At 41.5% G+C, this 11928-nt stretch overlaps 1 protein-coding gene across 1 annotated transcript; it reads left to right on the top strand.

The window, feature by feature from the left end:
• The first annotated feature begins 10286 nt into the window (after positions 1-10286).
• On the top strand, positions 10287-11928 carry LOC133368009 (olfactory receptor 5AP2-like). The gene is made up of 2 exons (XM_061592092.1): positions 10287-10304; positions 10951-11928. Exons 1-2 carry the CDS (start codon positions 10287-10289, stop codon positions 11926-11928), a joined length of 996 nt encoding a protein of 331 aa, XP_061448076.1.

Raw genomic sequence — 11928 nt, 5'->3', positions numbered from 1 at the left:
AATTCAGGCATTTTAATTTGATAATACTGTCTGTTGATTTAGAATATGTCTGTACTGACTTTCCTGCCTGACAGGTAGATGACAATAAGGCTGAGGGCAGGGGCAGGGAGTATAGTTTAGGATGTAAAATGTCTGCTCCGCAGATATATTAATGCTGCTTCTCTGTAACTGCTTCAGTTCCTGCTTGTTGAAGGTTGACCATAGGGCAGAATAATCTCACTTCCCTGGAAGTGTGAAGCATAGAAACCAATACCAAGCAGCACAGATGTTTTCCTCTCACAATGGTGGGGCATCTTCTAACCTGAGCAGCTGAACAGTCTACAGCTCCTGTCTCTTCACACTGGCAATAGTGATCCATGAACAACTCTGCTGTTAGCACTTGGCATGGTTGGGGAGCTGCCAGACCTCACATATCCTGGCAGGGTCCATTGAGGCTTACATTTTGCCTGCTAGGCCCCCACTCCATCCTCCATGACAATGACTTGGGCCACCCAGTAGTGCTGGCGCTGCTGCAGTCACTAACTTCCTTTACCCTCAGGCAGGCAGGTGGGCTGGCTTACCCATCAATACCTCCACCACCAGCACCAGCAGCATTGTAATGAACTGAGAAAGAGTGGAGTGACCATTTGACTCTGAATGGACATGTCAGCCACCATTGTTATATCCCACAATGCAATACTGGAACCCCTAGTTGCAACAGGTGATAGCAGTCTGTGCTGCAGAGCATTGACAGAACTCTGTTGTGGACCCACCCAAGTTTGGCACTGGTAGTGCTGCTGCTGCTGATGGAAAATGCCCATTCCATAGGCCTTGGAGACTTCTTCTTCTGTTGCTGCTCTGGCTGCTCCAATTGTTGCTCTTCAAAGGTCCCACGGTAATAAAAAGGAGAATAGCTCCCCCCCCGAAATGTACTATCTAGCAAGCCATACCAGGTGAACCAAGTTGGTTTGAACCTTTGTTGGTAAGACACCTCAGACAGCTTATGAACTAAAATAATGTCTATTTATTTATTTAATTTCATTGCATTTATATCCCGCCCTTCCTCCCAGCAGGAGCTTTGCATTTGAGGGAATTTGTATAGCTGAACCAGGTCACTAATAAGCATGTTCTTTCACCCCTACCACTTCGTCTGTGATCAAAGTATATTTTAAAACTGTAATACAATTAAATTTCCTCAGAGGCAAATAAATCTGACTATAGGCCAGAGCTAGGTGAAGACAATGTAACAAGGGTCATTGGAAGATACCACTTGTGTGGGTGAATGCCTTTGATTTGTGTTTCTCATTTTGCTGTTTGGTAAATAGAGATATGTATGCTTACCTTGCTGTGTAATAAGATTGGTGGAAGAAGCTCTCTGTGTTGTCCTGCTCCTGGGTGATGTCCAGAGTGTGGGGGTGGATGGAAGGGCCTTCTCTGAGGTGCCCCCACCTTTATGAAGCAACCTCTTCTCTGAGGTGTGTCATGTACCAACATTATTGTCATTTCATCAACAGGCAAAGTGCAGGGAAAAGAATTGGAGAAATGAAAGGAAATAGGTATGGGGTGATGTAGCTATGGGGTAGGAGAAGGCATTTTAGGAAACAGTAAAGTCCAATGCCCTACCACTGTCAACACTAAGTTTACAGTCACTGCTGAAATGAAATGGACTGCCTTCAAGTCAATTCCGACTTATGGGTGACCCTATGAATAGGGTTTTCATGGTAAGCGGTATTCAGAGGGGGTTTACCATTGCCTTCCTCTGAGGCTGAGAGGCAGTGACTGGCCCAAGGTCACCCAGTGAGCTTCATGGCTGTGTGGGGATTCAAACCCTGGTCTCCCAGGTCTTAGTCCAACACCTTAACCACTACACCACACTGGGTAAAACTCAAATTTGCTGCTTTGACTACTTTTGATTCTGGCCTCCAAAAGGTTGCCCATGGAAATGCTGTCCTTGGGCTGAAAATGTTCCCCACCCCTGTGATAGACAATTTTTCAGACTATGCCTAGCTCTGAGAGATTCTGCAAAGTGTCAACCTATTTTATCTGGTGCTGCCAAGATCCCATCTATATCACTATCTCTTTGGGTGGCAGGCCATCCTGGAGGACTTACTGAGCCACTGTAAGATGAAGCCTTGTAATAACTGTTATCCCTGCCTACCAACTCTCTTCTCCTTACCTGCTTCTTCTTTACCCATGTACTTCTCTACCCATACCATTTCAATGGTGCATTGGTGCCACTGTACCCTCATACATTGATGCTGCCAACCTCAATAATAGAACTCCTCCAAGCTCCTGCATATGCCTACCTTAGTGAGAAATATATAGACTCTTGCTTCTGCCTGTTTCATTGAGGCAAAGAGAGACACAGAGAAGTTGTAGATTGTGCCCACATACTCCTCAAGCTTCCTGCTTCAGTGTGAAAGACTGATCAATGTGCCCCTGTACTGATACTGCCAGAATGCAATAGAGAGACTGACCATTGTGATCTCATGATGATGATGCCTGCCTGAAGATAAGAGACTGAGTTTTATGACCTCATGTTGATGCTTCTTGCCTAGAGATGGGGGCAGTCCATTGTGACTTCATGCTGATGACGCCTGCCTGAAGTATTGAAACTGGCTACTATGATGTTATGTTGATGCTGATTTATGTGACCACATCCTTGCCTGAAGATGAGATACAGACCATTTGTGAGCTCATACTGATACCACCTATGTGAAGTAGAGAAATTGTCCTTTGTGAGAGAATGGCCATTGCGATCTCATGCTGATGCCACCTCCCTGAAGGTAAGACATTGAGCATTGTGACCCCATGTCAATGCTTCTTGCCTGAAGGTGAGAGACAGTAAATTGTGAATTCATGCTGATGCTGTCTGTCTGAAGTATAGAGACTGGCCATTATTATGTTATGTTGATGCTCCATCTTGATCATGAGAGACTGATCTTTGTGACCTCTTCTGAAGATGAGAGATAGGCCATTTGAGTTTTTTTTAATTATTTTTTATTAAAAGAAAAGAAAAAGAAAACAAAGAAAAAATAATAAAGGCTATTTGTGATCTCCTACTGAGGCTTCTTGCCTGGGGGCAGAGAAACTGGACCGCATTCCAACACTTTCAGTTGTTTTTTACCCCAATCAGATAGGGAGCTTTGTAACTTTTTGTCTTAAACCAGCAACTTGGAAATGAAAGTCATATTGGGTCATTACTAGGGATGTGCCATGTTCTGTTACACAATGAGCTCTGAGATACAGAGCTAGCCTTACTAGGAAGCAGGGGGTACTGACCTGTTTCAGCTGGCAGATGTTGAAGTACCAATTGAGGGCAACTTTTTGAACTAACTAGCAAAATGCCCCCATATTAATTTTAAAATGTATTGAAACATTTGGTTAATACCAGAAAACAAATTAAAGAGCTCTACAGTTCCTCTTCCTCTACACATCCCATCCTGTTCCCATGAACCAAACAAATAGAGAAGTGAAGGATAGCAAGAGAAAGAGAGAGGGAGACAAAAGAGAAGGAGGTGAGGAGAGGGAAGGGAATCCATAAGCAGGACCGGCTCCAGGTATGCCAGGGCCGTTGGGCAACAGCTTGCCCTGGGCCCCGGCATGTGCATGCGAGTGATTGCATGGTCGCAGCTCCCCACCTACCTGTCTCCTGTGCTTTAGCATTGCCCCTCAGGGGCCCCTCTGCTCCCCTTCCATGATCAGCAGAAGCAGTCGCGGATCGCAGGGCAGGAGCTCCCACCTGCCTGCCATTCCCTTGACCCACCTACCTGTCTCCTGCCATTTAGCATTGCCCTTAATGAAGATGTCGGCCATGGTTTCCCTAAGGGGATGAAGCCTCCACTGCCATCTTGGTTGATGGCATGCATGTGTGCTGCACATGCACATCTCTGCTATCAACCAAGGTGGCAGGGGCTTCAGCGACGGAATGGCGGGAAGGCAGAAGCTCCTGCCCTGTGATCTGGGGCTGCTTCCACGGATCATGGAAGGGGAGTGGAGGGGCCCCTGAGGGGCTCCTGTATCTCCAGGGGCCCTCGGCCAGTGCCCCACCTGGCCGCCCTTTAGAACCGGCCCTGTCCATAAGACAAACCCAGAAGGGATATGTGTGTGTGTGCATGTGCATGAGTGTGTATGTGTGTGAGAGAAATGAGATTGGGATTCAGAGTGCTCTATGTTTTCAGAGTTTATACCACTGAATTTAGTGGTAAGTGTAATGCCAATTAATTACTGACTGCCAGATCCAGAAGCTCCTCCAACTAGGAATGGAAGAGCAATTTGATAAAAGCAAATTGTACATTAGGCTACCCAGCAGTTCACAAGTTTGCTATCTTTGCAGACTGATCTTGCTTGCTATGAATCTCTGTGGCTTTTCCCAATACTGGACTTTTTTTTTCTTTAAAGCAGTAACTATAACAACATTATCGACTATATCTTCAATCTGAACTGCTGAAATATGTATTCATTTTAACTTCTGTGTCATTGAGGTGATGATGGTAGCCATTAACATTCATTGTTTGATTCTTAACCTGTCTCCTCCTTGTACCTTTTTTTTTAAAAATATCTCTGTGACTTTAGTAAAGAACTGTGAGTTTGGCCAGTCAGTTGCCTCAGGTAGGCATAGACTATCTCACCACCAGCACACTGAAAAACTGTCCAAGATGTGGGAAAGAAGGTGGAAGGAAGCAAAATAACTTGGTTAACTTCAAACAAGTTTACTGTAAGTTCAAGAATTCAGCAGGCAGCAGCACTCAAGGCTCAAAGATAAATTAGGTTCAACTTTCAAAATTGCATTACATATGTTACATGTGTACGTGGGAGTCCCCACATTCATATATACCCACTGGGAATTCAAATGGCAACTTTGAGAGTGTTGAGGAACCTTTTGCTGGAATTAAACCCACATGTCATTCTTATTCATGTATAAATCCACCATTAACTGCAATAAAGCACATAAAGAGTAAAACAAAGCTTGGGCTATTGAAAGAAGAAACAGGAAAAATATAGCATTTTCAATTACAATTAAATATGAACAGGGAAAGGACAGCAGGGGCAAACTGATTCAACTCTCCTTTAGTTCAGTTACTCATTCTTTTCAACCAAATTAGATGACCTTCCCCAGAATATGTTTTAACATATGAGTCAGTTAGTCAATCAATCAAAATTTTGTTGCTAAATTAAAGGTCATAGTGTGGTAATATGTCAGCAATTACTAATTGAAAGCATGTAAGAAGAAAGTAGTACAGCTATAACAATGGAAATATTGTCCTTTCTCATTCATTTCTCATTCAGCACAAGAATTTATTTACTACATGCATATTCAGCCTTTCCTCCAAAAAATTCAAGGTGGAAAACATGACTCCCTCTTTCATCTTCTCAGCAACTCTGTAACAAAGATTATGTAGAGAAATGATTGCAGGCTGGAGCTCTACTGGTGAGAAGAATTTAAACCTCTTCTCAGTTCTAGTCTGACACACTTACTCAGTGGTGGTGGGGAACCTCCAGTCCACAGACCTAGTTAGGCCTGCCATGCCTTGGAGGTTTACTGACGATGCCGTTTTGGGCAAACCACACCCCTGCTTCTGAAGGTTCAATTTTAATATGGTGTATCCTGAACATTCAAAGTTAATTTTGGGTATGTCAATGTCCTGGTCCAACCCACTGGGATCAGACTCAGATCCCCTGGTTTACCTTTCTCCAATGTGTTTAATGAAAAACTCCAGTGTAGTGTGCTTCATGAATCAGCTTACAGGTTACAAAGGATTCTGCATCTCCACACAGCATAACAAGGCATGACTACTCAAAGCTAAGACATTGTCACAGCAATTAGATGCACACCCTTACAACTCTTAAGTAGGTTTGGATGGGCTCCTTCTACTTGCATGAGGAAGGTGTCACGGAATGGGAGTATGCACTCACGTGCACATGAGCGCTCCTTGGAGGTGGGAGAGTGGGGGCCATCTAAGCCTGCCATTTCAGTTGTCTGTGTGTCTGAGGCGATGGAGGCAGGAAAGAGGTCAGTTAAGCCTAACATAATCTACCACATACTACCCATAGGGTGTTGTGAACTTCTTTGTTTCTCAATCTGAAGATGAGGGGATTAATTAAGGAATTCATGATGATGCATTTCTATTTTTGTCAGAATTCTCCCACTTCCTACCTACAGATGCCCTAGGTTACACTATACATAAGGAAGATAGCAGGCCCATGCAGGGAGAATTAATATTGGGATTTCCTATGGGTTTACATGTTTTTCACATATGGGACATGGCTGGGAGGCTCATTTCTATTAAGGAAGCAGTTTTAGAGACACATTTTACAACTGAAACAGTAAAGTTACAGCTCCTTGTTTTTCATCACAAATTTAGATAAATCCTCTGCAACTGATACTAAATCCTGGAGCATCACTCAGTGCAACAGTAAAGGAGTGCAGGTAAGTACTAGATCCATAAACTTCCATCAAGGCCCTTTCTAATTCTGAGAACCAAGATATAAATCCAAGAATTTTGCACAAAATAGCAGAAATGGCATTTAGTTCCTGTTATTAATTTAGGTTGCAATCTTATACGCATTTGGCTATAAGGAAGTAAATTCCATTTTATGCATTTATAACCTCAGTATAGGTTTATTTTTCAGTGGACATGTATGGGATAGCACTGAACTTGTATCAAAATATTTCCATGGTTTGGACTACCACTCATCCACCCAAACTGGATAAACTAAGTTCTGAAGACAATTGTTTTAAATTGTATTTGTTTTAATGTTTTTAGTTACTGTAAACCGCCCAGAGAGCTTTGGCTATGGAGCGGTATACAAGTATAATAAAATAATAAATAAATAAATTTGTCTTCCTTCATTTAATAATAGTGTTGAGCATTCACTTAGTGCTTAGATCACTGGTAGGGGAACTGTGACCATCTGGATGTTCCTGGACTACAATTCCCACCATTCTTGACCATTGGATTTACGAGCTGAGGCAGATAGAAATTGGAGTCCAACAACATATGGAGGGCTGCAAGTTCTCCCATCCCTGGCTTAGAGCATTTAAAGTGCCTCACATGAATAATTCCCTTAAAAGAGGAATCCAAAGGGGGCAAAGGAGGAAGAACTCAAGGCAGAGGAGCTACCCAATCCAAGAACTTGCTTGGCTCTCTCCTGCAGGGTGGAATGTGGTGGGGTTGGCTTTCTTCTTCTTCTTTTGGCCAGTTTTTTAAATAAAAGATTTTCCTTCCCATTAGTTTCAATACAAAGGAAAAGAAGTATGCCAGTTCTATGTTCCTGTTCTGGAGTATGCATGAGTGTGTCAGGAGAATGGAAGGGCTTTGGATCCAAAACCTCCTCTGATCTGTCCCCAACAAACACACACCAAACACACACACACACACCTCTGCTTGCAGAGGTGGAGATCTGCAAAAACCTCTGGCCCTGGGACAAAGGGAAAGTGGAAAAAGGATTGAAGGTAAAGGGAAGTGGGAAGGCGGGGTAATTTATATTTTTAACACTAATAAACTGAATAAATAACGACTAGTAAATGAATTTTAAAGTAATGGAATACCTTAGCTATTAAATTAACAGAAACAATACTTATTATATCTTTAAACCTTTGCTCTAAAATTAATTAGGTAACTAAGAATAACTGGAGGGGGGGGCAAATATCTCAACGTTAACTAAAGCAAAGGCAGAATTAATTTAAGACACACAAACTAAAACAGGAACAACCAACCAACCAACTCAAACCCTCGTAACTGAAACTTAAAAGGCAATAACACTAAAGGGAACTAAACCAGGAAATAAGGCCGGATTGCCGCCCTGCCGCCGCGGGCACGTTAGCGGACTCCCGATGCCCAGCTGATCGTCAGAGATCCGATAATAGTAAGTAAAGGCTTGAAAAGGAAAACGAGAGGCAAAGGAATCACAAGCAATGAAAAATCTCCGAACGAACGCCAAAGCCGCCAACGGAGCAACGTGGAATGAGGAGTAAATGCAGCTGCCGCGAGGCGAAAAAGGCAAGCGCGGGAAGAACGGAGCAGCCTTATATCTGCTGCTCAGTGCCCTCCTTGATAGGATGATTGATCTCACGTGGCTCCTAGCACTTGATTCGAGAATGTTCCCAAGTCTTCCCTATAATTATGGTGGAGGCAAATACGCCCCTAATTAGGAACGACATTTGTAAAGTAAAGTACATGCCTTTGTTAATGTATAAACACATAAGAATCAACTTCAAATAGTGAATGTGGTACTTCCAATGAGCTTTCACATGACATATTTGATCTTTCACATGACATAAAAGCTAGTTCCAGAAATCTAGCAGAATGTAGTGGAAGTTTATCGCTTATTTCTGTGATAAATGATTCCAGACATAATTCATTTGCAAGCTTGTAAACTCAGATAATCACAGTAGTTTTGCTCTAGTTGCAGCCATTCATTTGACATGCATCGTGGCATGCAATGTGTTCTTGCCCTTTAAGGACACGTCATTGTTTTTTTTTGCCTGACTATAATTGTACCAGTATTTTGGCACAGGCACGGATAGCAGCTTCCCTTACTCCTTTCCCCCCATACTCCATTGTGTCCAGACATCCCACAAAATAATGTCAAATGCTAAAAGGAGTGGGGGTCTCATTGTGATGGGACGAGATCCTAGACATCCTGAATATATGGGATGAGGGGAAAAATCAGCTTCTGTTAAGGAGCTATCACAGAAATATTGTTATATTTAAAGACATTTCAGAAGAAAAAATAAAAAGAGGCATAATATGTCTGATCATGACTGCAGACTGCTAACAATGAGGTCATTCATTCATTGGCGATCACTCGTGGCCGAATAAGATTGTCTTCCAAGATAAAGTCTTTAACAGTGGGTCCGTAAGTGACTGTGGAGGCCAATTCTGGATCCACACAGCCTTCCACAGTGGGGACATCAAATGACAGTAAGCATATGTACAATGAGTGCGGGTGCTTTTGCAGTAGTGTGAAAGAGATTTTCATGAAATGTCAGTATATCAGCCAAAAAAGCCAAGATTCCTTAACAAGGACTACAGTGTGATAGGAATTTTAGAAATCCAGACAGAAATGCCATTATTTTAATCCACAAAACTGACACATTAAGCCCCAAGTGGGGAAGCAGCCGCAGTATAAAGCACGTTCCTATGTACACCATTACATGAGTTGGCCTGGCCATAACATTTGACACCAGTGTGATGGCCCATACACCCATATAGATGTATATCCATAGATAGGGCTCCAGTATGTGAGGGGAATCACCAGCCAATCAGAATTCCCTTGGCTTATGGGGGAGCCCTATACAAACACATCTCTAACATTTATATATTATTTCAGTTTATTATCAATAAAAATAATTTTCTGAATGACATACACAATAATATACATAATTAAAACAATATCGCAACTTAACAAAACCAGGAAAACCCACCCAGTAGCAGCCCGATAACACAATCAACACAGCAAAGCAACCAAGGCACATATGGCCCCATCACACTGGCACCAGATGCACGCTTGGGAGGGGTGCCTCTGAAGTATGCAGCAGTGTGCAGGAGGCATAGCTAGTACAGCCAGTCAAATCCCCCCTTTGTGTCCGCAAACATATGAGGATTCATATTGCATTCAGGCCCTCTGAGGGTTTGGAGGCTTTCTGAGGAAGGGGAGATATTGTCCTCCTCAGATAGATAATTATCCATAGATATTGTCAGTCTTGTAAATACCCTTGTAAATTTCCCTTAAGTACAGAATGTGCAAGAAGCATATGAAATGGGTGAGTTATTAATCACCCCACCAACGACATTCATGTATAAAGGAAAGCTCATATACAAAAGATTCCTTCAGATTTCATAGGTGTCTTTTTTTGTGCTCCTCCAGGAATGCAAAGGTGGGCATGATTTCATTTCATTCATATATTACAGAAGCTGAACTGAAATATCTCTTTGAATCTATAAACTCCAAATGAAATGTCCTTCTGCTTTGGAGAAGGAGATATGAAGGTAGAAAGAAAGATATGGCATGTTGATGCTGAAATTCAAAACGTCGTTTTGTCTTCTCCAGTTCTCAAATTTCCTGACAAAGACTTTTTCTGACTTGAGCACTGCTTTGTAGAAACTAAAGGAACTGTAGTAGTGCATCATCACAATGGAAAGTTTGATATATATAAGTACTGCCTTCAAGTTGATTCCGACTTATGGAGACCCTATGAATAGGGTTTTAGATAGTTAGGACAAAACAACACGACTACAATGTACAAACTGTACATTGAATGCTAAAACACCAGATCAAGTACATACATCTGTGAATCAGTCATGACTACCACATTAAAGGTATGTGATATATTACTGTTTTATTTTATTAATGCTATCCTTATTTATTTATTTTATATTTATTATTCATTTTATTATTTATTTTATATTTATTTTATTATTTATTTAATAAAATAAAATAAATAATCATTAATTTTATTAAAGTTATACTTAGCCCCACCCCAGCATATATAGACATCAATGTTAGAACCTTGAAACTATCTTGTGCAAAAGGATTGAAAAAAAGTCACTGGTGGGAAAGACCAGGATGACATTATCAACATCATCATCATCTAAACATATTTCAATAAATCTAATAAAATCCCTTGGAGAGGTTTATGCCTCTGCAATTCTAGGCATGCAAAGGCATATATTGTAGTTGCATTAGACAGGCCAGACCCACCTTTTATTGAGTTTATTTTCCATTAGCACATTGTCAGTGGCTAGAATCATGAAGTCTTGTACAAGCTGGTGAGCAGATGTTTAAGAAAGATGGTGTACATCTGGATGCATATCTAAATGTGTATCTTACTAGGAGTGAAGGATAGCATCTTCATTTGGACATTTATCCAGGTGTATGTCCCATTTAATGTTGTTGACATAGGTTTTGGGATCCAAAACATCACAACCATTATGATTTAGTGTAAATTGGCTTTTCTGCTTGCAGTCACTTGAAAGCACAGAAGACAAAAATCAAACATACATAACTGAATTCATTTTGCTGGGATTTGGAGATCACCCCGAGGCACTGCAGATTCTGCTTTTCTTCTTGTTCCTTCTCATCTATTTTGTGACTATGGCTGGGAATATCCTCATCCTTCTGCTCGTTGCCACTGATCGACACCTTCATACCCCCATGTACTTCTTCCTTGGGAACCTCTCATGCTTTGAGACCTGCTGCAGCTCAGATATTTTACTAAGATTGCTGTCCAGTTTCCTTACAGGGAGGAAGACAATTTTGATCCATGCTTGTTTTGTGCAACTTTATTTGTTTGGCTCTTTAGGATCTGTGGAATGCTACCTATTATCAGCAATGTCCTATGATCGGTACTTAGCTATATGTAAGCCTCTGCATTATGTCACCATGATGAATGGCAAGTTGCGTCTCCAGTTGTTTGCCACCTCTTGGATTAGTGGTTTTCTGGCCAGTGCTCTGCCAATGGTTTTAATCTCCAAGTTAGATTTCTGTGTTAGCAATAAAATTGACCATTTCTTTTGTGACACCTTTCCAATCATAGAATTGTCTTGCAGTGACACACACATATTAAAACTGATTATATATGTTGTATGCTCTATAGTCACCTTTCCTCCATTTACATTGACCTTAACATCCTACTTTTTCATCATTGTGGCGATAATGAAAATTCCTTCCACCACAGGGAAACAAAAGGCATTTTCCACTTGTTCCTCTCATCTCTTGGTAGTTACAATTTTCTATGGCACACTGATCAGTGTCTATGTGATACCAAACACCAATAGACTGAATGGCCTTCACAAAATCTTCTCTGTCTTCTACACCATCCTGACTCCCATGCTCAATCCTATCATATATAGCTTGAGAAATAAAGAAGTAAAGGATGCCTTGAGAAGACTCACCTCATTCCTAGTAGTGCAAACACAGAAGAAAAGTCAGAAATGGACCTAA

The sequence above is a fragment of the Rhineura floridana genome, chromosome 11, assembly GCF_030035675.1.
Source record: "Rhineura floridana isolate rRhiFlo1 chromosome 11, rRhiFlo1.hap2, whole genome shotgun sequence".
Lineage (NCBI taxonomy): Eukaryota > Metazoa > Chordata > Lepidosauria > Squamata > Rhineuridae > Rhineura > Rhineura floridana.
The sequence above is the reverse complement of the archived record's forward strand: the minus strand, read 5'-3'. Positions and strand labels throughout refer to the sequence as shown.